Source organism: Natrix helvetica, assembly GCF_964273705.1.
Source record: "Natrix helvetica genome assembly, chromosome: 1".
Classification (NCBI taxonomy): domain Eukaryota; kingdom Metazoa; phylum Chordata; class Lepidosauria; order Squamata; family Natricidae; genus Natrix; species Natrix helvetica.
This window is the reverse complement of record NC_138548.1, coordinates 255,965,766-255,993,714: the sequence shown is the minus strand read 5'-3', so window position 1 is coordinate 255,993,714 and position 27,949 is coordinate 255,965,766. Positions and strand designations below refer to the sequence as shown.

At 43.9% G+C, this 27,949-nt stretch overlaps 1 protein-coding gene across 1 annotated transcript in view; it reads left to right on the top strand.

The window, feature by feature from the left end:
- Positions 1-868: 868 nt before the first annotated feature.
- USP43 (ubiquitin specific peptidase 43) overlaps positions 869-27,949 on the top strand; it is a 128,209-nt gene continuing 101,128 nt past the window's right edge. The window contains exons 1-2 of the mRNA XM_081969798.1: positions 869-1,476; positions 21,311-21,451. Coding sequence (XP_081825924.1) covers positions 889-1,476; positions 21,311-21,451 — 729 coding nt within the window. The 5' untranslated portion in view covers positions 869-888. The remainder of the gene's footprint in view (positions 1,477-21,310; positions 21,452-27,949) is intronic.

The window sequence follows — 27,949 nt, the reverse complement described above, 5'->3', positions numbered from 1 at the left end:
CTGACTGGAAGGTAAAATATGACTGCTTGGGTGTTCGCCTAATATGCCATGTCCGAACAAATATTCGTGGGTGAACATAAGGGCACGGGGACTTTCCCAGCATACTGGGTGAACTAGGCAGAGAAGTTGCCTGTAATAAAAGGAGGTCCTTGCCTGCTCTACTTCTCTTCATGTCCAAAATGACGCCCATCTCCTTCATCCGAGATGCGCTACAGTAAACCCAGCCGAGCAGAGCAAAATTCCCGCTGATTCACAGTCGCAAGCACATACAAGGCCTCGCCTAACACTCCGCCCCACCGAATCGATCGCGGAATTTGGCACGCGCGTGCAGCGGCTAAGCAGCCCCACAAGGAAGGGGTCGGAATATGAAAGAGGCAGATGAGACGGAACGGCGAAGGGCGCCCTGCCCCGCGACTAACTCTTGAGGGTAGCATCCTGTCGATCCGGCCTCGTCGATCCGATCCACAGGATGTTACTTAGCAGCAGCAGCAGCAAAAACAACAACGCTTCGCCCGCAAAACTGTAGCCTCTCCCGCGTTGAACCCGGCGAATGAGCGCCAAAACCGAAGGAGGCGCTTGTAGCTCGGCTCCTTCAAAGTAAAGCCTCGTCTGGCGCTCCGGATCCGGCGAACTCCGGAGGCGGGAAAAGCAACGTGCCCTTTGGCGCGGCAGGGCGCAGGAGGATGGCCGCCTGCCCCCCGCCATGAGCCCGACCCGCTCCTCTCTGTCTCCCCGCCCAGCCCTGCCCTGCCCTGCCCAGCCGGCAGCCGTGGGGGCCGGGCGAAGTCTCCGAGCTCACGGGAGGCGGAGAGCACAGGTAGCAAAGGAGGAGGAAGCGGCTGTCGGCAAACACTTGGCGGAGAAGCGGACCGCCGCAGCCGAGCTCCGATGGGCGAACTCGAGGCGGAGGATGAGCACGGGCCCGACACTCACACCCCTCTGGGGAGGGCCCGGACCTCGGCTCCCCATCCTGGCGGCACCGGGCGAAGGCGCCGAGCTGCGCGCGCTTTCGGCAAACTGGCTCGGCGGCTCCTGCAAACTTTGCGGGGGGCGCGGCGGCGGCGGGAGCAGCGGCAGCGGCGGGAAAGCGCTGAGGCGGAAGACGACGAAGGCGGCTTTAAGCGGCCGCCCGGCTCCGATCGCGGCCAAGCAGGTGGCGGTGGCGGCGGCGTCCGGCTAGGCTCGGGCGCGCTGAGCCCCCCTCCTGCGGCCAGTTCCGGGGATCCGCGCCCGCTCACCCCCGGCGCGCAGGGGCTCAAGAATCACGGCAACACGTGTTTCTTGAACGCCGTGGTGCAGTGCCTGAGCCACACCGAGCTGCTCGCCGCCTTCCTCCTGCTGGCTTTGCCCGATCCCCCGAGTCCAGCCAGAGCTGGATCGAAAGCCGCCACCGGAGAAGTCACTCGGCACTTGGCAGCGCTTCTACGCGCGCTCTGGACTCTGGAGTACACCCCGCAGCTGTCCGCAGACTTCAAGGTAGGGTCCACGGGAGACGGGAAGGGGCGAGCTATCCAAGCCTACCTGGATTGCTCGTTACCTATAATGGGTCCTCGTGTGTAGGATTGTAGGCTCTCGGTTGGGAAGCTGCGCAGGGAATCATTAATGCCTAAATATGTCTGAACGCTTGTGATCTACCTATAAAGTCCGTTTCGGGGCGCCGTGTTTTACTCCAGCCTTGTTAAGTGTCGGAACAGCGTGACCCTCTGCAGTCACTGAGCGTAATAAGATCGAGTTAATGTAAAACTCCGCCGGAATCTGAGGCAGAAACCAAACGAGTGTTTTTTTTATGCGTCGTTCCAACTCTGGCGGAGCCCTTTGAGATAAACAGCTGGCGGGAAACGGCTCCATTTACTTAACATTGGGAGGATCGCTCACTCGTGTTTTTCTCTCCCTAGCCGCCGCCACGCTCTTTAAAGTAAACCGTCTGTCGTTCCCGTGCAGTCAGATTTCGAGAGGGAGGAGTAGCAGCACAAACTCACACACCTGTGTACTAAGGACAGAATCATTGTCAACTAGAGGGAAAGAGATCTGTATTGATAATCAAAGGCCGGCCCAAGAGGTTCGCGATGGTGTTATTCGCGGTTGGGGAGGGGGGTCTGTTTTATTGGGAAACTAGTCTAGCCTGGAGGCTAAAAGTAGACAGATATTAAAGATACTTGCTTATCTGCTTTGTATTCTGTGCAAATGCAGTGGTTTATGTCGTGTATCTATGGAGCTTGGGTTAGGCAGCTGCCTGTGTTTTCCCCCCTGTCAGAACTAGTGAAAGAATAAAGTCTAAATCGTGGATGATAGGGAAAACTATTTTTTGCCACTCCAGGAAGGGGATGCCTAGTGATAGCTGTCATGCTTGAGCCTCTCCTACAATATCTACAGTTCCTGGCTCACAGGATCAACTTGTGCCACTCTGAGAACAGTCATTATAACTTATCCAGCAAGTGACAGGTTAGGAAAATGTGTGCTTGGCTGTTTCAAACAGTCCTATTTTTTCCCCATTCTGGGCAAAGACCATAACAAGGTATTGTGCTAGAGAGGTAAATATCAAGTACTGATTGTCTCAGAAGCTTTGCTCAATTTTGTAGTGCTCAACTTCGTCCAGACCTTTGAAGATGAAAAGGAGAGATTTATTACTAAGCAGGAGCCCTGCAACTCCCTGCCTGTGCTGAATCCCATATGATATTGGGGCAGCCAGGCAGATGAAGTACACCTGCAGGTTGGGAAACAAAAATCAGAGGAACAAGAGCATCAAGCTGGGTCACCTCCTTTCACAGCCTTCTTCTCCCAGAGCGCTGTGCTAATCTCAAGCCAGTGGGGATGGAGGGGCTTTTCATCACAATGTCCCTCAGGTGCTGCTTTTAGATCAAAAGCACAGATATGTGTGAGCAAGTCCTTCTCTTCTTCCTCCTCCGATTTCCAACTAGGCACAGATAATCAGGGCTCTTTCCTGTTACCTGAACTCATGAAGAGTGAGAGACCAAAAAAAAAAAACAAACCCCACAAGTAGAAGGAAAGAGGAGAGGTAAAGTCAGTCCAAACCAGTTGCTGAGAAGCCTCAGAGTAACAAAGAGATATTCATGTTTCCTAAGGAGGGGGTGGGAATCTTGTGTGCTGCTTGCCTTTGGGCTTTTCTCCTCTGCTTAATCAAGCAAGTGATGCTAAGCCTGCTCTGCAGGAACGTCCTTGGGAAACTACCGTAAGTGTCCTGAGCTAGAAGTTTGCCAGCACAGTTTGTTTACATTTTCTGCAATTCCTGGGTGGAGGAGGAAAAAAAATGGGTTGGTGACACTGCAGAGAAGGAATGTACAACTTCTATCAGCTTGAGGGCAGCACTAAGCTTTGCATAGCATATCAAGGACCATATCCCAAATGTGGTTGAGACTAGTATTCGCTGGAGTACTTACGACATGGAATGGGTCCTAAGCCTTTATATTTTACCTCTCCCAGGCAAAACTGTAAAATAGGACAAAGGTCCAGCCCAATCCCCTCCCCCCTCCCACAACAAGGATAACATGTTTGGATGAACCTTTTTTTTAACAGGGTATCGTGGGGTGAAATCAAAGATGAGTCAGGCATTCCTGCTGCAGTGAGATTGAGGATCAGTGGGAAAGACCTCTCATTCAAAAGAAGGAATTACAATTGGTGTGCACCCACCAATTGGAATTACAATTGGTATGCTGGAATTTCCTATTTGGGGAATAATGTGTTCTCTAGAAAAGTGGGCCTAGAAGATAGGATTAGGAAGGCCTCTGGGCTGAGGGCTTCCCATTTCTGTTTGTTTGTTGTTGAAGGTATTATCTGGCACTTTTTGTTAGCCGATTGGATTCTTTGGAGGTGAGCCTCTTCTGCCTCTGGAGCTCCTGTTTGGCTGTGGGCTGTCACAGGCTCTTTCAGCTTTGGTGAAATCTCTTGTTTCTAATTCCGCTGTTTGACAGTCCTGCTGATAATAGGATAATGTGTGTTTGTCTCTCCCTATTGATGCAGCAGCCTCTGTCAAAGGTGAAATTGTTCTAACTTCTTCCTGGTTTATTTATTTATTTATTTATTGCTCTGGGAAGAGTCTGTACGCTCAGTTGGATATTAGGTTACGGGCAAGGATTTAGAAATAGGAAACTCAGGTTTCAGATTCTCCAGACTTAGGCTTCTCAAGGGAAAATAGAAACAAGAACAATATAGATATTCAGTTTTCAAATGCTCTTTGGGAAGAATGTAAACAAGATGTACATCCCTTATTACAAGGCATCATGTTGCATAGCTGATTTATTTCTATGTTTTTTTTTCTTAAATCTGATAGTCAGTTTAATAAGGAGTTAGTTCACATGCAAAAGGATGGGAAATCACAGCCTTTGGAAACCTTTGGTAAATACAAAGGCGGTGGAAATTCAAATGGAAAGGCAACATTTATATAGATGCAAATAGAAGAAACTGAGGCTCAGAACCACTCATGTATCAAAGATCAAGGTATGGCTTACATGTGTGAATGAGTCATTAAAGGCCTTAACTCTAGATACAAATACTTGTATATTTCCAGAGTTCCAAAGATTAGTTTTTAATGGTGTAGGTTGCAGTCAGAACATGGAATATTCTATGGGAAATTGTAAGCTTCCTATTTTTGTTTTCCTATTTGTGGAAATAGTCAATGGTTATCTGACAAATGAGGAAGCTGTTGCTGCATCTACCTGACCATTTTTTCCACCTTGCCATATTTGGCACTCTGCTAATTCCTGGTGCAGCAATTTAAAGGTACTCTTAATAGGGTACTCATCCTGAAGATGGACAGGGCTAGGTGGGCAAAGTCCGTGGATTTAAGTTGTTTATATAGAAACCGATGCAGCCTGGAGCATTTGAAATCTAATAATTCAAATTTCATCTCTGCTGTGACTTTTCCACCTGGTCTCAGACAAATCTCTGATCTTGCCATCTGCAATATGGAAATAATAATAACAGCATCTATCTTGTAAGATTGCTGTAAGGTTATCACCAGACTAAAATTTCTCAGTTGATTTCAACCCTCTGAAGCTAAACATGCATGTGTGTAAGAATAGCATCACTATTTTCCACATAGGCCTACTTTTACGGAAAACGGGGTAGAATATTTTGTCCTTAAGAGTTACAGAATATACTACTAGTGACGACAGTAGCCAGAATGAGTAAAAGGCAATATGTCTTCAGCTGATGAAATGTGTGTTGGAATGTTGAATATACAGTAGATTGGGAGTGAAGCCTGCATTCTTAGGCATAATGACTTAGAGTGGATTAGTCCTATTAAATACAGGGAATCTTTTTTTCTAGGCTCCCTTTATAATTACCGACTCACACAGAGAACTGTAATGTTTCATTCATGCACTTAAGATTAAAGAAATGAATGATGACTTCCATTGCCATCACTTTCACCTCATGTGCAGGTTTGCACTGAAATCCACTGCCTTGCTCTTTCTCCAGGCAGAATATGGATATATAATTGGCTTATAATATATAAGCCAATTCTATGATCCGCTTTCTGTCAGCCTACACAGTCACTAGTTTTTTTCAAGGTATCTTCTTAGTCTGTGGCCTTTTTATGGGATTGATCGATTGGTTTAATCAATCTGTGAAGCAGTTCAGATGAAGACTTAGAATACCTAAAACTTGGAACTTAAAATTTAGGGTCTTGATTTCACATTTCAGAAAAGAAGGCAAGGTAATCAGATTTTCCCCCTTTGCTGGAATGTGATTTTTTTCTCCCCGTGGTCTGTATAATTTCTTACATAAATAACAAGACACAGTTTGGAAGGGAGGAGGGGAATGGGAAATTAAAATATTACCTTAATCTCTGTGTTCCAAAAGATGGAGTTAGATAACCTCCTTTTCAGCCCTAGGCCACATTTCAAGTTAGAGTGTTTGGTAGGAGGGGCCTTTGGCATATACACACCCTCTGTTTGTTTATTGTGATATTGAATAGTGAGGTTTGCTAAGAGCTGTGTTCCTAGGAAACAGCAGAGGAGAGGGAAGGAGATTGTGTAGGAAAAGCCAGGGGAAGAAGAGAGACCATTTCTCCTGTGCTAGGGCCATCCCAGGCAGTTTCACATTTATATGATGGAACACAACCTGCCCTTTGCTAATTTTATCAGAGTTTTTCTCATCTATTTCTGGATTATGAAGGACTTGGCAATATAACAACTGCACTGAATCATACATAGACACTTTCCGCATTGTCTAATGATCACTTGGGAAATAGCTCTTTGGGGACCCTCTTAAGTAGTCTTACCCTGGGAACACAAGGAAGATCTTTTTAATTTCTTTTCTTTTTATTTCTAATGGAGCAGGTAAAAAAAAGAGGATCCAGCTTCCTCGCTGTTGAACACTGCCTCCAGCATGGACTCACTTGGTTGCTTCTGCCGCAGTTTTTTTTTAAAAATCCTAAAATGCTAAATTGGATTTGAAGCTCTTGTTAGTGCATAGTGCTAGTCCTTCACAGCAACATTTTAAAAGTCAGGATATTTTAAGCCTAAGAAAGGAAATGTTATCCTTCCTCTCTGAGACTGTAGAACTCTCCTATTTGCTCTTCTGGCCCTTTCTGTACACAGAATTCCCCTACTGTGCTCTACCTCAGTTTTCATACTCCTATGAAATAGGAGGGCTTGTTTTTTCTCATCCTAGGCATATTTTAGTCGTGCTATGTGATCTGACTCTATTGTGCTGAGCCCTGGAGGTTCATCCACTACTGTTTTTGGTTTATTCATTTATTCAGTTTTGATGCCATCCAAATACAATCAACTCTGGGTGCCTCCCACAACAACAACAAAAGAAATAACAAAATGCAATATATCTCCCTCCCTCCCTCCCTCCCACCTCTCTTTTAATGCACCAGAGCTGTAAAATGATGGCTTGATTGAATTATTGTAATGTATTTGTATCATTTTATACCCTCTTTCCTCAAATGAGTACTCACAATGGCTATGAGTTAAAGCATAAAAGGAATTCTAACGCTGAATGGACAATTAAAAGCTTGGCAAAAAGAGAGGGATATTTACAATTATTGATGGAAGGGAAGATAGAGGAGACTTATCACAACTCCTGGGGGAGTGCTAAACTGGGTGCTAAAAATATGCAACTTTATAAAAAAATACCTCAAGGATAGAAAGTACATTTCCCCAAGTATTAGCCTATACTAAAGAACCATTTCCCCATATTACCATTCTTATTAAGCACTTTGTTCCAGATGCCTACTTGCACTGCCTTAATTGCTGACACCTTCTGTTGTATATGTGTGACACCTGAGTGTTTCTCTTTAAAAAACAGATCTTAATAAGCAACATATTATTTGTGCATTTTACATGTGGTCCTAGCTCTTGAAACACGAAATGATTCAATTTTACCATGATATATTACTTCTTTTTGGGGTGAATTTTATTGCAGGGGCCCCCAACTTCTGGGCCATGGTCCACTACTAGGCTGTGGCTTATTCAGAATTGGGCTGCACGAGTGGCTGGCCAGAGCTACGCAGCTAAACTTGCACAGACAGCGGGCCGGTGGGCAATCGCATGTGCAAACACTGTTGCTTATGGCCGCTACTCCTGCAAATCAAGCTGCGCACATATGCTCCAGCCCACCACTTGCACGGCCCAGTTCCCCACTCCACCTCCAATCAGGCTGCCAAGCCCCAAAGGTTGGGGACTGCTGTTGTAATGAATAGACAATGCCCATCCAAGTTTTAGAATAGTTCTTTAATAGTATAATTCCTGAAGTGCCAGTTTCCCATGTGCCTTATGCGCATGTAAGCCATGGGTACTAGAACTCTAGTGCCTGGACTGGGAGAGTGTAAATCTAAGGGTATGCAAATAATGATATAGGGATTAAAGACTGCTATGTGCTACAATTTAAATGTGCTTTTTCCTATAAGAGCCTGAAAATGTTCTCCTGTTTACAATGGTTTCTATGAACCCTTGGCATATTCTGATCGCACTGTGCCAAAAAATAGTTTACACTATTCTAACATTACTGTAACTGGAGAGCCAGTCAGAAAGCACTGGATGAATGAGCAGCTGGTCCCTGCCCAACTATCTGTGATGGTTTTAGATTTTCAGAACCTGGCACTCCTCTAGAAATGTCAAAATACGGTGCCCATAAACCTTATTGTGCCTTTGTGAGACTCTTTGGTTCATGTTTATTTATTGGCTGTGTTTCAGCTATGTTCATGGCAGTAATATCATTTTCCATTGTAATGCTGCTTCTGCTGACCTTCCTTTTTACTCTTCTGGCAGATCCTTTATCAGCAATAAATGAAGTACTTAGGGATAAATTCCACATTAGACATTCAGAAAACAGACACCCCCCCCCCAACAGTCCAGTAATTGTGGCTTAAATCTGTGGGATTAAAAAAAAATCCAAAATCTACAAATGTTTTTTTCCCTGCAGGATACATTCATGTTTAATACATTGTACTGTATATTCTATTTCATCTAGTTTGTTGGTGCTTCCTTGTCCCAACTGCTGCTTTTGATTGACTATTGTCCTGGCATTGTCTTCAGTTAAGGCTAAGAACCATTATTAGATTGTAGCATGGGTTGGCTTTAAGCAGATGATAATAGCAGCAGCATCAAGTTGCAAATATTAATCCTATTCATGTGCAACCTGAACTGCTAAAACTATGCAGATACTGTCTGAGAGTATTAACAGACCTCAAATTATACTTTCAAGTGTAAGCTTTGCTGAGAAAGATAAGGGTCTCCTTCCAAACCAATGTCTGTTGCCAATCAAGACAACAAATGTACACTCAAGAATCAAGGAATGCTTGAACAAAGCCACTACTCAAGCTTTTCATCCTCTATTATCAACAAGGTAAAACTGGCATTAGGAGGAGGAGGTGGATATGAAACATGCCTGGCAGGAAAGGGGGTGAGACAACAACATACACATTCCTGGACAACATGGATATCATGAAAGAAAAGATTGCTTTTGAAGGAAAAGTGTTGCTCAGGTCATGCTCAGCCCTATATTTCAGCTTTCTGTTTCCTGTCAGTGTTCTGTACTGTCTCTTTCCCCCTAACAAATGGGAGTTTAGGTTTAAGAACATTATTCATGCAGATTCCATTCTGGACCAGTGATTCTATCTCAGTCCAACCTAATTTGTAAGATTCCTTTTGTGGGAGGAAAAAAATAGGGAGCTTTATGTACGTCACCCTGAATTCCTGTATGAAAAGGCAGATTAAAAAAATTAGTAGCAAAATATTGTAAGAATTGGTTCTATTTTTAAAAATAATGTTACTAAAGATTATGATTACAGTAGCAAAAACTAATACAAATTTAAAAGAAGAAGAGTAGAAAGACTAAAAAGGGCAATAAAAAAGAGAAGAAAAAGAGGAAGAAATGTCGGAAAGAGAAAAGAAATGTATAAAGAAGTGACGTTCAACCGTCATCACAAGTGCAGACAATTTTAGTAACTTTTCTGTTGTCATTATCCCATGTCCCATCTCTTACGTATAAACAAGTAAATAAATTATTGTCATTCCAGTCCTGGGATCAGCAGAAGTCCCTTAAGGGAAACCAGAAATAACAATATATGTACTTTTAATCTTGATCAAATAAACTAACTTTATGTTCCTTTCTGATATTTGATGATTTGTTGCTGAATTTTGCCAGCATGATGCCAGGAAGGAGATAAAGCAGAGATACAGAGATTGTGTGGTTAGGGCATTAGTTATTCCAGAAAGGACAGAAGTTCACGTGTGTTGGTTATATCATTTAACACAATTTAGGATTGAAGCTATGTTGTATGGCACAGGCAGAATATCCTAGTACTTATAGTCCCCGAGAACCAATATCAGTCAGTGTCTGCAGTACTGACTTAGGTGGACTAGTAATCTGATAAGAGTATATACAATTTCCCATGTTATCCAAACCATGTTTTTGTCACACACTGCTTGTTCAAACCTATACTGAATCAGCCACAGTCTCCATAAACCTGGAAAACTAGAGATCACTATCTCAATTTCCCTATCTGGAAAACTAGAGATCCCTATCTCCCTAAGGAAGATGCATTAGGTGACACTTTCCTCATACTTTTACTTCCTCTTTGTTTATTTTCCTGCGGTCAACAGGAAGCACGGGAGTGATTGAAAATAAAACGGGAATCTTACTTAAAGAAAAAATATATATCATGGACAATATTTTCTTAAAGACTGGAATTTTTGTTTTTGAAACAAATGATTATTTTATGTACGGTAGCAATTTTTGATGAAATATTGATCAAAGCCCTCTCCTTTAAATATGCATTTGCACAGCCCAAACATCAACAGCCTTGTGCTCTATGGGTGTTTTAGGCTGAAGTCTAATAATCTGAACTAAGAATGTTATAGGTTGCAAGGAATTTAGGGACCTCTAATCCAGTAGCTCCATACTCCTATAATACCTCACATTGTTTAAAGTAAAGTAATCCATGTTTTTCAGAACTGTGTATAATAGCAATTTTGGTGATAATTGCCTGTTATTTTGCAATACATATAGCGAATGGGGAAATAGCTGACAAGAATGCTTTATTATAGCAATATTCTCAGGCAAGTCTGTTATTTAATTTTTGTTTAATAGAATGCTTATTTTGTAACCATAAGGTTTCAGCGATAAGCTACCTGCTGAGGCTTCACTACAGATAAATAACTGGAGGGCAGATCTGTTAGCACTCAGTATGCTGTGTAAATGTATTAACAATCAAGCGCTTGTTAGCTTTTAATTGCTCTTTAGTGTATCCATAGAGAATGGGCAAGAAGCTTTGCTTGAGGAGAGCATGGGGTTGAACTATGTACAGTATGTTGCCTTTTGGGGTATCATAGTGTGGTCCAGATTTAGGACTGGAAAGCAAGAAATAATACATAACTTGGGGCCTAGATGGTTGTATCCAGGCATCCTATCTGTACCTATGAGAAATCTTGGAGATCTTTGAAAGAGAATTTCATCAAGTGTGTCTTCCTCCACGACAGCAGCAGTTGAGTCGTATTGTGTAGAGTATTGCAAAATCCAGAATTGAACCAAGATATTTTACTGCTTGGTGTAAAAAAATCAAAATGCTAAAAAAGAAACAAAAGAGGAAACTCTGGCTGGCCATGAACATCATAGTGTAGGTCAGGGGTGTCAAACAGGCAGCCCATGGGCTGGATTTGTCATGTGGAGGCTATGCCCACCCAGCTCCGCAAAGGGGGAAAAGGTAGTGAAATGTCATATGATGGCAACATGATGCGTCAAATTTGACACCCGTGGTGTATGTAATAAACACCACTACTCTTCCTTTTTAAGAGAGTTCTAGTGCAGGGCCACTTCTGTCTTGTAAAACACATTACCAGGTAGTCCTTGACTTACACCCAGTTGCTTAACGACAGGTTGAAGTTACAGTAGTTACAACCTAGTTCTAATTGCCATCACCACATGTCAGGTGCCCACATATATAACTTTTTGTAGCATCCCACGGTTATGTGACTGTATTTTATATTTCTTTCTGAAAACTGGCATTTATTTCCTGTTTGGGACAAAACTGGCCCAGAGTGAAGAATTGATTCACCTGACAACTGCCAACGAAGTCATAGAATCAGGTCGGTCACATGGGTTACCCACTTTACAATCGTCATGACTTATGACCATAATGGCATGCTCCATGATGGCTGTGAGTTGAGATCTACGTGTGTTTCCTGAAAAGCCACGAGAGAATTCCTGCTAAATGTTGGACTGTTAAGTATCAGAAAAGAGACAGAAAAGCTAAAAAAGCTAAAATTCCAAAGAATGTTCTACCAGCCACGTGAGACAATTCCCTTCCCTTTTCTGTTTTGTATCTTCTTTTTCAGTTTACAACTCTAAAAATGTTTGTTGACTTCAGCACTGAACATTTGATGGTCTTTAATTAGTTTTCAAACTTGCCACCATCTTTTGCATCATAAGGTCAGCCATGCAGAGGGATGAAAAAAGCTACTTTTCACTAGTTTCTACTGTGCAATATGAAAGGTGCCTTTTCCCCTTCTCCCTTGCTCTTTTGAAATGGTCCTTTTCTTTCCTACCCCAACTGATTTTGCAGATTGCGAGAAGAGTCCATCTCCCATTTCATCAAAACTAAGTGAAGTGGTGCATTGTCACTACATCGGTTTGTTGATTTATAAAAGCAATAATGGCCATGTTGGCTAAAAGGAAAAAAAAAGCAAAATCCACAGAGTGAATACCTTTATTAAGCTGCCAAAAGTTATAAGAGATCAGTGCAAGTTTTTGAATTTCAAGAACTCCTTATCAAACCAAAAGGAAAAAAAAATGTGGATAACCTTTGAATCTCATCTGAAGCAGCTTATGGTGTTAGCTAGAACGATGGACAATCTTCAAATACAGTATACATGCATACTTATATGTATGTGCCAGTGATGGCTAACCTTTTTTGGATCGCATGCCAAAAGGAGGAGCACAGGGGGTCGTGTGCACACCCATAATGCCTTGCGCGCAACTCCCCTGTGCACAGCCAGCAACCCCCGCCCCGCTTTTGGCACACTTTTTTCGTCTTCCCCAGGCTTTCTAGGAGGCTGGGGATGGTGAAAACAGCCCCCACCCGAGGCCCTCTGGAGACTTCAGGAGCTTCCCTGATGCCTCCGGAGCTCGAAAAACCAGCCCTACAGCCAAATCGGATGTTCAGGAATAGACTTCCAGTTTGCTCATAGGGCTGTTTTTCGTCCTCCAGAGCCTTCAGGAGGCTTCCCTGAAGGCTCTGGAGGCAAAAACCCGCCCTATGGCCAAACCAGAAGTCCGTTCCTGAGCTTCTGATTTGCCCGTAGCGCCAATTTTTCACGTTCTGGAGATTTAAGGAAGCCTCTGGAAGGCGAAAACGCCTTTAAAAGAAGGTCGAAGTCAGCTAGCCAGCGTGTGCATGCACGCTGGAGCTGACAGGGCAACAGCTCACGTGCCCTAACAAATGGCTCCACGTGCCAACTGTGGCACACATACCATAGGTTCGCCATCACGGGTATATGCATTCATTTTCATCATGCTCACGTTACTGATAAGTCAGTGCAAGTTCTGCCAAAACTGCCAAAAGCAAACCTTCAAATTCTCCATTTTCTTTTCACAATCTCTTTCTGTGCCTTATTTCTGTATTTGCAGATTCTTGGCAGGCCCATGTCAGCTTCCTACATGCTGCAGTTAAATGAGCGTACAGAATTTATGGAACAATAGAACATGTGGGAGGAGGTTGGTATATGGAGGAGTGGGGAGATGGCAGAATATATCTTTAGTATTTTATTTGGGAGATACATCCTTGAGGAATGGAAATGCTTCAGTGTATAAAGAAATGCTGGAAAATCTCAGAGGATGGGATGCTAAGAACTGCCTCCAAACCTCTATTCTGTTTGTGTATGGCCAGAGCACCTGTTTGAAAAAAAGAACATGGGGCAAAGATAATCCTTCTGCCACCTTCTTAGATGGCTTGGACTGGATGTATTAGGATATCCAATGGTTATTTTAGTTTAACACATATAAAGGACTACGTACAGGTAGTCCTTGACATACGACCACAATTGAGGCCAACATTTCTGCTGCTAAGTGAATTTAGCCCCATTTTACGCCCTTTCTTGCCACATCTGTTAAGTGAATTAGTGCAGTTGTTAAGTTAGTGACACAGTTGTTAAGTGACTCTGGCTCCGCTATTGTCAGAAGTTCGCAAAAGGGGATCACATACCTTGGGACACCACCGTAATAAATATGAATCAGTGGTCAAGCGTCTGAATTTTGATCACATGACCATAATAGTTGTAAGTATGAAAAATGGTCACAAGTCACTTTTTTCAGTGTCGTTGTAACTTTGAACGCTCCCTTAAATGAACTATTGTTAAGTTGAGGACTGCCTGTATTAGGGAAGACTAGGCTTTCCAATGGCATCTCTGCCTCTCTTTCTTTTTTTTTTCCTAGCAGGACTTTGAACGGTTAGATGAGAGGCTGGAATTCTGAAAGGGTCACCTTTCCCAATACAAGAATCTGTTTGGTTGAGTTTTCCCCATCCATACATGTTCTGTAGGGAGAACGAGGCAGACAGGAACTGAGGCAAGGCAGGTTGAAGGTAACACAAGCTTTATTAACAGTATAACACGGCAAAATGTAACACAAACCTCGACCCAGCAAACAGCAGCATTTGACAGCTGACAGCCCTTTTTATACTAGAGCTGTCAGACGCTGAACCAATAGAATGGCTGCATTCTCCTGCCAGCTGGCTGCTCGTGTCTCAACCAATTAGGGACCGGCAATCATAGTCAATGGCGTCATAGCCTCGAGGACTTAACATCTCACTCCTCTCAGTTAGCACATGCATAATCAGCCAAATGTGCCAGCCGGCATCAGCTCCACCCAGATCGCCTTAGTTCAGGGGCGGTGGCCAAAGGAGGAGCCACTGGTAGAGTCCTGTGGAACATCAGGAGACTACACAGCTGAGTTGGTGGGAAACTTGACCGCCACGGGATTGACTGGATTCTCAGGTAAGCCTGGCAACAAGAATGCATCGGTAGGGAGTGTTGCGTGCGGCTCTGTCTGTGCTGGAGCAGCCTCTGTCGATATTAGTTCCCCGGGGCAGGATTGGGCCTGCACCGGGTGTTGGCCTGCTGCGCTAGTGGCTCACCGTCTGAGCTGTTTGATGTGTCGGTGCCACATTTGCCCGTCACTGAGCTGGACCTTATAAGAGTAGGGTCCAGTTAGTTGCGTGATTTGTCCGGGAAGCCACCTTGGTTTGGCCCCATAGTTTTGGGTGTAGACTGGGTCTCCCACATTAAAGGCCCATGTGGAGTTGCCTGCGAGGGGGCTTTTCTCTGCTGCATAACCGGGGTGTAGCCAGTCAAGGGTTGTCCGGAGCCGATGACCCATAAGCTATTCTATGGGACTTTGCTTGGTGATTGGGCACGGGGTTGTATGCTGTGCCAGAAAGTATTGGGACAGTTTGTTGTGCCAATTCCCTGGCCCCAAGCGGCCTAATGCCTCCTTAGCCGACCGGACTGTTCATTCTGCCAGGTCATTTCCGGCCGTGGGGAACGGGGCCGTCGGGGCTTGTCGTATGCCATGCTGACCTAAAAACATCTGGAAGGGTGCCGACGTGAACTGGGGCCCATTGTCAGTCACCACCATGGCAGGCAACCCATGGGTCGCGAATAGCTCCCCAGAACCCTAATTACGGCCTCCGAAGTGGTGGATGGCATGAGTGCCAGCTCCACCCACTTCGAGTAGGCATCTACGAGGACCAAAAAGTTCTGCCCTAATGGGCTGGCAAAATCCAAATGGACTCATGCCCATGGAGCCCGGAGCATATCCCATTCCCTGATGGGCACAGAAGGGGGAGCCGGTCTAGATTGCTGGCACTGCTGGCAGGTGGCTACCCAGTTTTCTATTTCTTGGTCAATCTTGGGCCACCACACGTAGCTTCGGCCCAAAGCCTTCATGCACACAATGCCCGGGTGAGCAGTGTACAGGCAACTTAAAATTGGCAACCTAAGCTTTGGGGGGAGCTACCACCCCATTGCCCCATAACAGGCACCCATTAAGGATGGACAGCTCATGCTGCCCTATATAATAGGGGTGAAACTCAGGATCTACTGGCCCCTGTGGCCACCCCCTGCGCACGCAGTCCAAAACTTGGACCAATATGGGGTCTGTGGCAGAGAGCCTGGCAATATCCCAGGCGGATACTGCCATGGCCAACTCTTCAATTAAGAGGACCGAAACTGTAGAAGCAGGGTCCAAAACAGGCGCTGGCAGAGGGCAGCGGCTGAGGACATCAGCGTGCCCCAAGTTTTTTCCTATATTCCTGGCCTATATTGTAGCTGATAATTATACGCCACTAGAAAGACTGTCCATCTGTACATTCTTGGACAAAAAATCTGAGGAGTCTGGCGATCCCCCGCCAGAAGACCTGAGGGGTTTATGGTCGGTCACTAAGTGAAAAAAATGACCATAAACATAATTGTGAAACCACTTTACCCCTGCTACAGCAGCTAGGGCCTCCTTATCCAGCTGACTGTAATTTCTTTCAGCTGCTGAGAGCGTGCGCGAATGATAGGCAATTGGGGCTTCTGAGCCATTAGGTAGGATGTGACTCAGAATGGCCCCAATGCCATAAGGCGATGCATTGCACACCAAAGTTAATGGGAGGCGATCACTCTATTGCACTAATAAAGATTTGGATGTAAGGACATCCTTAAGTGCCCTAAAGGCTTGGGCTTCCTTAGACCCCCAATGCCAGGGCATCCTGGAGTCCAGAAGCCTATGAAGAGGCTCTGCCAAAGATGCCTTATGGGGTAAAAAAATGGAGTAAAAATTAAGCAGCCCCAGAAAGGCTTGCAGTTTAGCCTTAGAGGAGGGCATGGGGGCTTTCTTAATTGTCTGTACCTTGGACAGAGTAGGGTGGATGCCTTTGGAATCAACTAGATACCCTAAAAATTCTACACTGGGGACTCCTATCCTACACTTTTCTTGTTTGGGTTTCAGCCCCGCTTGGCGGAAATGGGTCAGGACTGCTCTTAATTTATCGACAAGCTCAGCTTGATCCAAAGCGGATATAAGCACATCGTTGAAATAGGGTACCACCCCTGGCAACCCCTGGAGTATCTGCTCCATTAGGCTCTGGAAAATACCTGGGGCTACACTGACCCCAAATTGCAAGTGTTTACATTTGAAAGCTCCCCGGTGCGTTAAGATGGTTTGAGCCATGGCAGTGGCTTCGTCCACCAGGAGCTGCTGGTATGCTTGTGCCAAGTCTAACTTGGCAAAAAAGTTTCCCTGGCCCAAGGAATGGAGCAGATGTTGAAACATTGGCACTGGGTAACCCGTTATTAATGGTGCATTTAAAATCCCTGCAAATTCTAATACTACCATCCTGCTTAATAGGTATTACTATGGCGGTCTTCAAGGGGGAGTGGTCTACTGCTACGAGCACTCCTGTGCTATTAATTTATCTAGCTCTAAATTTACTTGGGGCCGAAGAGCAAAAGGCACTCTCCTGGGTTTTAGATGTATTGGCGCCACCTGTGGGTCCAAGTTAAAAGAAATGGAGGTCCCATTGTATTTACCAAGCTTGTTGTCAAATACATCTGCAAACTTGCTGGCCAGCGCGGCGAAGGAATCTGGAACAATGGAGTGGATGCCGGAGATGTTGAGCCCCAATGTGGAGAACCAGTCAATCCCCAGGAGGCTGGGCAGATGGCCATCTACAATTATGAAGGGAAGAGGCCCCTGGAAGTTATTGCTGGCTATGGTGAATGTGCCACAACCCACAATGGGTATTGGCTGTCCTTGATAGTCTCTGAGGCGAAGTGGGCACTGCCTGAGTTGAGCTTTGGTCAGGCTGGGCACTATCTGTTTGATAGTAGCCCAAGAGACCAGGGATTTGGAAGAGCCAGTGTCCACTTCCATCTTGCAGGGCTCTCCCTCTATGCGCACAGTCAGGTATATCTTATCGGTAGGCTTGGTCAGGGAAGCATGGCTGATAGCCCAATCAGGGTGCTGCTAGTCACCTGCGATGGCAAAGCAGTCTTCGCAGTGTTTGGGAAGTCTTTTTACAAATTGTCTAGACAAGGTGCGCTCCGGAGGTGGGTCAGCGATTGGCATGGCCGCTCTTGGCTAAATGTCCTTTCCTGTCACTCCAACAGCATATTGCGGCTTTGAACCTGCAGACTGACCTTGCATGGTTCCCGCCACAATTCAGGCAACCCGCCTGAGGTAAAAAATCAGCCTGAGTCCGTTTTTTCCTGGTGGCCAGTTTGAGGCGGCTAATCTCTTCTTCCTCGTCTGAGAAGTCTTCGTCATCTTCTTCGTGATGGGCAGCATGGCCCCTGCTGGCATGGGTGGCCGGTGGCAGAAAATTCTGAATTTCTGCGGTGGATTTGTCCGACATTTCATATGCCGTGGCTTCATCCACGGCTGCCTGAAGGCTCAGCTCTTTTCGTGCCAGCAAGCGTCGCTGAAGTCTGAGGTCTTTGATACCAAAGACCAGCTGTTCTAACAGCGCATCATCCAGCACAGGCCGCTTTTCCGAGGGAAGTCATGTAATCGCTCACAGGTTCCCCATCTCTCTGGCTCCTCTGCCTAAATGCATAACGTCTGGCTATGCGCAAGGGAGTTGGAGAGTAATGATTTGTAAGTTTCTCCAAAGGAGTCTCCCAAGACATCGAATGAATGGATTGAGGGGCTGCTAATGCCCTGGCTGTTCCAAATATCTCGTGGCCACATGCGCTGAGAAAATATCCTCTTTTATGGCCACTGGACAAACTGGTGAAGTCGTTTGCCTCCAGGAAGCACTCGAACCGCTCGAGGTAGGCGTCCCATGTTTCAGTGGCTGGGCTGAATGCCATGAATGCCAGTAGATTAGCCATCCCTAGAAGGACGGAACTTGAGGAATTAGCCTTGGAGCAACTTCTCATTGGCTGTGATTTGAGGCAGCTCTTATTAGTGACTTTGCTTTTCCTTTACCTCAGTCCTGATCCCACCTTCGTCGCCAGTGTTCTGTAGGGAGAACGAGGCAGACAGGAACTGAGGCAAGGCAGGTTGAAGCTAACACAACCTTTATTAACAGTATAACATGGCAAAATGTAAGGCAAACTTCGACCCGGCAAACAGTAGCATTTGACAACTGACAGCCCTTTTATACTAGAGCTGTCAGACTCTGAACCAACAGAATGGCTGCATTCTCCCGCCAGCTGGCTGCTCGCGTCTCAACCAATCAGGGGCCGGCAATGATAGTCAATGGCGTCGTAGCCTCGAGTACTTAACACCACAGGTGCTAAAGGCAGAGATGCATTGCCAGAAAGCAGAACAGTTTTCCTGCATCCCTTGAATAAGATGCCTTGGGCTTCAGAAACATTTCTATCCAGCTGACTGAAACGGCTTACTGAACGGAGTCCTCTTTTAGCAGAGAAAATTGGATTTTCCAAGCTTCCCCTCTGTTTTCAAAGGACAGCAAGTGGCTTTCAGTTTTGTGGTTCAGGGGGGGTTTGTTCACTTGGGAACGGAAGAACATTGGACTGGAACGGGAGCACCAAGTCGTAACTGCTTGGGAGAAAAAGAGTAAAGTGGCCCTGACAGACATGTAATGGAAGGGGGGGGGGGCGATCTCCTTCGGAGTTCTTAACAATGTAGAGTTAGTTGTCATGGCAACTGTTTGGCAAATCAGTGGCAGGCAGAACCTATGTTTTCTCCTGTTGAGCCCCACTAGGGATCAATTTAGCATCCTTGCTTATTGCGCTAGTATTAAATATGTTGCTTCTTTGCCAAATGTTGGTGGAACTCAAGATGTAAAGGGACGTATTTCATGATTTAGGGATTTGGGATCCCTTGGGAAATATATTTTTTAAATAGTGATTGATTGTGTTTTTTCAACAGGAGTGCAAAATAGCAGTGGCAGTGATAGGGTTACACATCATACGTTTTGGTTTGCTGTGACACCAGGGTGATATACTGTAATAAAGAAGCATATAAATTGCAACACAGACATTGATTAGATGTCAGGTGGACCAGCTTGGAACCTGGATTCAAATCTCTGTTCAGGAAAAGTAATGTACATCTGTAGCAGCAGAAGGGAAGGATTTGGCCACCTCAGAGCATTCCCAGAAAGAGATCCTGGGCCAAGAGACTTTATAGTCCCAAGCTGGGTGGGGCTGGGGGGAAGAGGTTCAAGGTAACAACACCTAAAATATCTCCGAATATACCCAGTAGCTTAAAGACTTTATAGTTTTATCTTGGCAAGTTTCGTTCTACTAGATAAAAACAAATAAAAGATTGGATTTGATTAGATCTCACTGTCTCATCTCAATTGGGTAACTTTAGTCTAGCCAAATGTGGAGCCTTCAAGCCCCAGATATCTTATCCTCATAGGGCAATAGCAAAACCTGAGCAGACTATGACTCACTGGATCATCTGTTGGGAGATATTTCCTTACCAGATTCCTTCAACAATGACAGAACCTTTTAATGTTAAAGTTCACTGGAAAAGTTGGGATACATTCAGAGATGTATAGGCCTTGAAAATAGCTCAAGTTGAACTTTGTAGCTGTAGTGGAATCTGCAACTAGAGTAGGAAATGGCGTTAAGAAACTGGCTAGCTTTGTGTCCAGTGGTGGGATTCAATTTTTTTTTACTACTGGTCCTGTGGCCGTGGCTTGGTGGGCATGGCAGGGGAAGGATACTATAAAATCTCCATTCCCTCCTCACTCAAGGGGAAAGTTACTGAAAAACCCTCATTCCCTCCCAATCAGCTGGGACTCGGGAAGCAGAGAATAGATGGGGGTGGGGGCAGTTAGAGGTGGTATTTAGCAATTTTTCAAACTACTCAAAATTTCCGCTACCGGTTCTCTAGAACTGGTCAGAACCTGCTGAATACCACCTCTGTTTGGGTTCCTGCAGGAGAAGGAAGTGACTTGGGGCCTTTATCTGGTTGTTCCCCAGAGCAGCAGTCCCCAACCTTTTTGGTTTAGTGGCCTGGCTGGGTGGGGGAGAGAGGACAATCGGCTTGCGGGAGCAATGAGCCAGCACACATGCGTATGCAGCTTGACTCATGTGATTGGTAAGCAAGTGTGCAAACACATGCACATACAGCTCAACTGCAAGTTGGGCTGCATGCACGTATGCCCTGGCCCACAGTCAAGCAAATCAAGCTGCACGTGCGTGTGGGTGCACCAGCCGGCCACTTGCACGGCCCGATTGTGAACAGGCCATGGCCCAGTAGTGCACCAAATTTTATAAAATTTGCAAAATTTCAATTCTATGGAAGTCATGGGTCGTCAATTTTTGATACACCAGCCCATTTGAGGTACCTTGTATAATTGTTGCCCTACAATCTACTGTTTCCCCCAACAAAAAGTTGGAATGAGAGTTTTCATAGTTTGAGAATTTTAGTAGTATATAAGTAGGCAAGACAAGATCTAGATCTCCGTTCCCGCTTGTTCTCCATACAAGATTTTTTCCCCCAGTAAATTATTCATGAAGAAAGTCTTATAATCTTCATTATGGTTGCTCTTGGTACAGAACGTGGATCTTGATGAATCGTATGCATCAGGCATGAAATGCTATAATCTTCGCTACCGGTTTGGAACAAGGAGGCTTCTGCGCATGCGCAGGGTGTCTTTGGTTATATCTGGGTGGGTGGGCGGAGCCTCCCGCCGTTGCCATTATTGGTTCGCTCAAACTGGGGCGAACCAGCAGAATACCATCTCTAGCATGCATAGTCCATATAACCATTTGTTTAGCCAATTTTGGGGAGGAAAGAAAAGATCAAGAATGTATTTTAATTCTAGAGCAACTTTACCATTTCGGATAAAAACAATAAGTCTCTTCACTTGTTTTCATTGCAGAATGTTGTCTCTAAATATGGTGCACAGTTCCGTGGAAATGCACAACATGATGCTCTGGAGTTCCTTCTGTGGTTGTTGGACCGCGTGCATGAAGACCTGTGTTCTGTTTCTTTTAATCAAAAACTAAAGATGTCTGGAAAGGTCAGTGATTGGCAGAGAAAGTTATTGTGTTACCCTGAAAGCTCACTAAACCTATTGCTAATATATTGTTTCAGGCAAAATAGACTCCAAATTATTAAAAAAATGTGAATGAAATTTGCTTAACTCTTTGTCAATCAGTGGAGTATGGCAACGACATTTATAACCAAGGGGGACTTCCAATATCAGCCTATTCCCTTTGTCGTAGTAAACTTGTATCTCCATGGAAAAAGTTATCCAATGGGAATAATATTTTCTGCTATGTAACCAAAGCATTGAAGATATAAAAATGGAATCTTGGTTATTGTTCCCAATTAATTATTTAGAACCAGGGCAGACATCCTAATACTCTCCAGGTATTTGGATTACTGTCTCTATAGAACACTGTTAACAGATTATAGATGCTGTCATCCAAAATCTTTGCAATGTAGCATGTTTTGCCACAGTACCTTAAAGCCTCAGAGAGGCTTGCTCCAAGGCATAAATTCCACATTTCTAAATGCTATTATTGTTCCACCCTCTGATTGAGGTGTTGTACTCGGACTTGAAGCTTAAGTCTACCTACAGCCGTGGGAACCTACAGGAGTAAGCCATTCTGTCTCTGCACAGCTATAGTAACTCACAGGTTGGTATATGGGAACCAATGAAGGGCAATCTCCCCCTAAGCCTCCTTTACTTTACTTTATTTAGATTTATAAACCGCTCCCTCTCCCCAAAGGGACTCGGGGCGGTGTACAGTCAGAGTTAAAAACCATATACATACATATACATAGAGGAGGCGATATACAGACTGTACAGTAATAATAAAATTAGAAACATTAAAATCTACCCGAAAATCTACCCCAAAATTAAAAATAACTGCCAGGAGGATAAGGAATAGGACTATAAATGGGCAGGCCAGCTAATTGGAACAGGTGGGTCTTGAGTTTCTTGCGGAAGGAGCGGAGATCAGTGGTGGTTCTAATATCATTCCAGAGGGTTGGGCCCATCACAGAGAAGGCCCTACTCCTGGGCACCGCCCGCTGGCATTGCTTGGTGGATGGCACCCGGAGGAGTCCCTCCCTGTGAGAGCGAATTGGTCGCAGGGATGTATGGGGTAGGATGCGATCCCGCAGGTAACTAGCCTTATAACATAACACCACAATGACAAAAATAAGAGTGGAAAAATTCGATATCTATCTAATTAATGTATTAGCAACTCAGTGCCTTGACAAGAAGTCTGAGGTAAGAAAGCACCAGCTGACTGAGATGGGACATCTGCCTTCAAACTGATTCAGAATTTTCATGGTCAGAATTTTTCTTTCTTTTTTCTTTTCTTTTTTGTTGCTAATTTTCTGACCTGAAGGGTGGAAGGGGGGGGGGAGAGATCTGTCACAGCTGTCTTTTATGTTATAATGAAATGCAAATATAGCAACTGATTAATGGAATCAAATGAGGACAGAAATGTGTGTATGTGTACAGGGGTATTTATGTGGACCATTTGGTTAGTAGGAATAATTTTTAAAAATGTAGTAATTTTGCAAGTATAACATTCATGCTACCGAGATGTACCAAGAGATGATGTCTAGCAAACAACAACAACAACACACACACAAAAAACCCTGTCATCCATCACTAAAACATTAGTGTATTTCTTTAGTCTTCATTATTAATTGTAAAAATCATTAAAAACTATAACAACAGAGCAAAAACAAAGACACAGTACGTGAGGAGGGTTAATGAAGCTACCTCACTAGTTCACCCATTACCCAGGGTCACCAGACTGCAACCAGGTCTTGAGAGACCTTCAGAAGATCAGAAGAGATGGGCCAACCTCACCTTAAGGGAGAAGATTCCATAACACAGGTGCCACTGCAGAAAAGGCCCACCATCCAGGGCTTACCAAATGTAGCTCCCTAGATGACAGAACTCCCTAGATGACATAACATGCACTCTCTGTTGGATCTGTGCAATGGACAGATGAAATTAGGGACAGGTCAAATAACCCAGTCCCTTGTCATGAAGGGCACTACCTTGAGTTGTTTATAAAAAACTAGCTGATAATCCACCATTGCCCGGGTATTTATAGACGTCGAAACGTTAGTCTGATAGGGAACCATTGAGAGGGGCCTTTCTTTCCCCTTACTCTCATGCCCATTATCCCTGCCCTCTCCTTTTTCCCTCCCATGACTCCTCTTTCCCTCCCTGTCTACGATCCTGACACTTTGTCCCGAAGCGTTTGCCTGACAGAGCCATTGAGAGGGATCTTTCTTCTCCTTACTCCCATGCCCATCATCCCTGCCCTCTCCCTTTTCCCTCCCATGACTCCTCTTTCCTGCCTGTCTACGATCCCGGCACATTGCCCAAAATCAGGTGCTTCCCCATTGGTCCACTGGTAGGCGAACATTATGGCTTGGCTTTCCAGAGGAAGCTGTGAAGGAACTGACATCACAAACAATTGCCACTCTAGGACACCACACTCACTCTCCTTAATGGCCCAGGCTCTCCCTACTCCCTCCCATGACATCACACTCATTCTCCTTAACGGACCAGGTGTTCCAGAGTTATGCTGGAACACACACCCACACACCAGGGTGTCTCCCCCCCCCCGTATTAATATATAATAAATAAAAAGCAGAAGATAGAAGAAGAAGATAATAATACAGGTGGGAGACCTCTCTTTCTCCCCCACTCTATCTCCATCCACCAACATCTTGAAATAGACCCAGAAACAAACTGATAATGAGTGCAGCTCTTGAAACAGAGTATGTTTCTCCATTACCATGTATAAGTGCTCACGCTGTTGCATGGTTGTTTCCTGTTGCCGTTGCAGCCCAGTTATAGCCCGGATGTGACTGTCCTTTGGCTGCTTTAAATTAAAGGGGGGGAAAACCTCCCTGCATCTTAACTTGCTTGACCTTTGCTAGAACCAGGAATAGCCTGTCTTTTAATTATCTGTGGTATAGTTACATACAGTGTTACTCCATTTCATTTTGTATATAATCAATTAAAAGGCAAAAGATTAACTAACTGGCAGTGTGCTTGTGGCAATGAAGCAGATGATGTATCTGAAGAATACTTAATATTCAATGATTACCGTATTTTTCAGAGTATAAGACGCACCGGAGTATAAGACTCACCAAAATTTTGAAGAGGCAATTTTTTTTTAAAAAAAAGTAGGTAGGTAGATAGGATAGAGAGGGAGAGAAAGAGAAAGAAATACAGTAGGTAGGTACGGAGAGAGAGAGAATAGTTAGGTAGGTAGATAAAGGGATAGAGAGAGAGAAATAAAGAGAGAGAGAGGGAGAGAGAGAGAGAGAGAGAGAGGGAGAGAGAAAAGTCTGAAAAGTCACCTCATTGCTTTTGTCAGCATGGCTGGCTGGGGAATCCTGAGAGTTGAAGTTCAAACATCTTAAAGTCAGCAAGGTTGAGGAACACTGGGTTACATGGTTTGATCCTGCAGGCAATGACCTGTCTTCTCTCATTCTCTGCTTCTTCCTTTCACTATGTAAATGAGTCCCCATCGAGTACAGCTACTAATCTGTCACTAATTACACTGTCAGGGAGTTTTCTGGAATGGTCTGGCAGCTGCTTTGCTGCTGGCAAAAAATAGTAATTAAAAAAAAAGGATGCGACAGAGCGAACTCTCTTGTCTGTGTCTCACATACAGCAGGCAGGTCATAAGCGCAGAGACTGAAATAGTGAAATGCTCCAGTGAGCCATACTATGGTGCGAATTTACCAGTTGTTGGGGTTTTTTTTTTAAAAAAAGTTAAAACACTAGACTACACCTGTCTGTACGTTTGCCTGAATTGGACAAAGGGCAAAGGATAATTGGAACACATTGCTTGCTGGATAAATTGTTTTGTAACTTCCAGAAGTGGATTGGGACAAAAGCAGAAAGAGTTTTATGACACTTGAAACACTAATATATATATATATATTTAAGCACATGGTTTTTTCTGGCCTGCCTTGATGCAGAAATACAAAGGCTATTTTTTACTACAAAATTATTGTTGTTCTTTTATTTCTGTGCTGCAAGAGATTAACAGGGCCCTCCCACTGGAATGCAATTGGGAGACTGTCCTGAATTATGGAGATGATGATAATGGACTACCCTGCAGGATTATCTTAACCATTCCTGAGGGGATGCATGCGAAGTTCATTATGTAAATGGCTGATGTTATTATAAAGCACTATTATTTCTGTTTATATCATCATCTTTAAGAGTGATTTATGGAGTAAATGCTCTGTCCGGTAATCAAGGCTATTTGTCTGGTTGGCTTGAGAATTACATGGAGGAGAAAGGAATTCGCAGACTCTCTCCTACTAATGGAATGCAAAAAGCCTGGGAAACCTAGAGCCAAGCTATCAATACTTTTCACAGTGACTTTAATTTTTTTGTATTTAAAACATTCTTCTCTGTAACATGATTTCAAGCAACATCTTCCACCGATTTCTTTACGGCCATCAGTTTAAATTGGTGTTCTTTAAAAAAATTCTCATCCTAGAGTATGTCACTTAGGAATGTTAGTTAAAGGCAGTCCTCCACTTATGACTAGTTACTTAACAAGTGTTCAAAGTTAAAAAATTCAAAAAAGCTACTTACCATCTAGTTACCATTGCTGCACATGGACAACAATAGTTGTGTGATAGCATTTTGGTGACTTGGCAACTGGCTCACATTTATGAGTGGTTGCAGTGTCCCATAGTTATGTCACTGATTTGTGATGTTCTTGCCGCGTTTTAGCAGAATTTGGCCCAAAACCACTCATTGGAAATGCTGGATTTGTTCAATGGCCATATGATTTGCTTAACATCTATGTGATTCATCTAATAACTGTGGTAACCTGCTTTACAACTATCATAAAAATTGACTCCAGTCAGGTGGTGCCTTGAATGTAATGACTTGCAACTGAAATTCTCGGGTCGTAAGTCAAGGACAAATTGACTTACGACAATTTGTCATAAGTCAATTTGTCCTTGACAAAGGTCCACAGTGGTCGTAAGTCAAGGACAAATTGCATAGCATCCATGATATTCTTACAGTAGTTTACTGTAAAGTGTATTTCTTCTCATTTTTTATTATTATTTAAATAATATACTGTATATATTTGCAAATAAAGCAATTTGTGGATAAGCAGATGCATAGATTTTTAACTAAATAGCATGAAAATTGTGCAATCTACAGATAAGTCAAAATGACTCACATTTTGGGGGGTATTTTGATTAAAAATTCAAAGGTTTGTTTATCTGCAGATGGGTTGTATGAAAGTATATAAAGGTATATATATATGTGTGTGTGTGTGTGTGTGTGTGTGTGTGTGTGTGTGTGTATGTGTGTGTATATATATATATATATATATATATATATATATATATATATATATATATATATATATATATATATATATATATATATATATATATATATATATATATATATATATATTCGTAGATTTTCATGGGTGTAGGTATGCTGGTTTTGTTGTATTCGGGTCTTTTCCCGTGTAAGGTTGAGATTGTCTTTGCAACGTTTCGGCAGGATCTCACCTGCCATCTTCAAGCGTGGGCTTAAAATGGGAACGGAGTTGCCGTCTTTCTGTAAGTCTTGGTGGGAGGGGATGGGGTGCTGGCTTTGTTTCAGTAAGTGGAATGATTGGTTGTGTGGTTGTATCATGATTGGTAGATTGGTGCAATCTACAAAAAACCCAATGGCTCCCTAGGACACACCATCTACCAGAAAAAAACACACACCAACCGCTACTTAAATGCACAATCCCATCACCACCCTGCACAGATCAACTCTGTAGCCAAGACCCTCATCTCCAGAACCAAACGCCTAGCCGACAAAGACCACCTGAAAACTGAATTACACAAACTCACAAATGTATTAATCTCCAATGGATTCCAAAGAAAAACAATCACCAACCTAATCCAAAAGGAGACTCCCCCAAAAAACCAAGACACAGAACAGGACAATGGCATCGCCCTCCTCCCTTACATCAAAGGCACCACAGATAAAATCAGCAAAATTCTCCACAAGCACAATATCAGCCTTCACCACTGACCAAAAACTAGCCAACATCTTAAGAAACCCCAAAATATATATATGTTGTTTTTGTGCTGATAAATAAATAAAGGGAGAAAGGTTGTAACACAATTACATACACACACACACACACACACAAACACACACACACACAAACACACACACACACAAACACACACACACACACACACACACACACACACATATATATATATATATATTTGTTTTCGTAGATTTTCACGGGTGTAGGTATGCTGGTTTTGTTGTATTCGGGTCTTTTCCCGTGTAAGGTTGAGATTGTCTTTGCAACGTTTCGGCAGGAGTCTACAAAATACCATGCAAAATCTGCCCAGCAATATACATAGGACAAACAAACAGAAGGATAAATGCACGCATCACAGAACACAAGAACGCAGTAAGAAAAAAAGAAAAAACTTCCTCCCTTTTCCAGCACCTTAAAGCTACAGGACA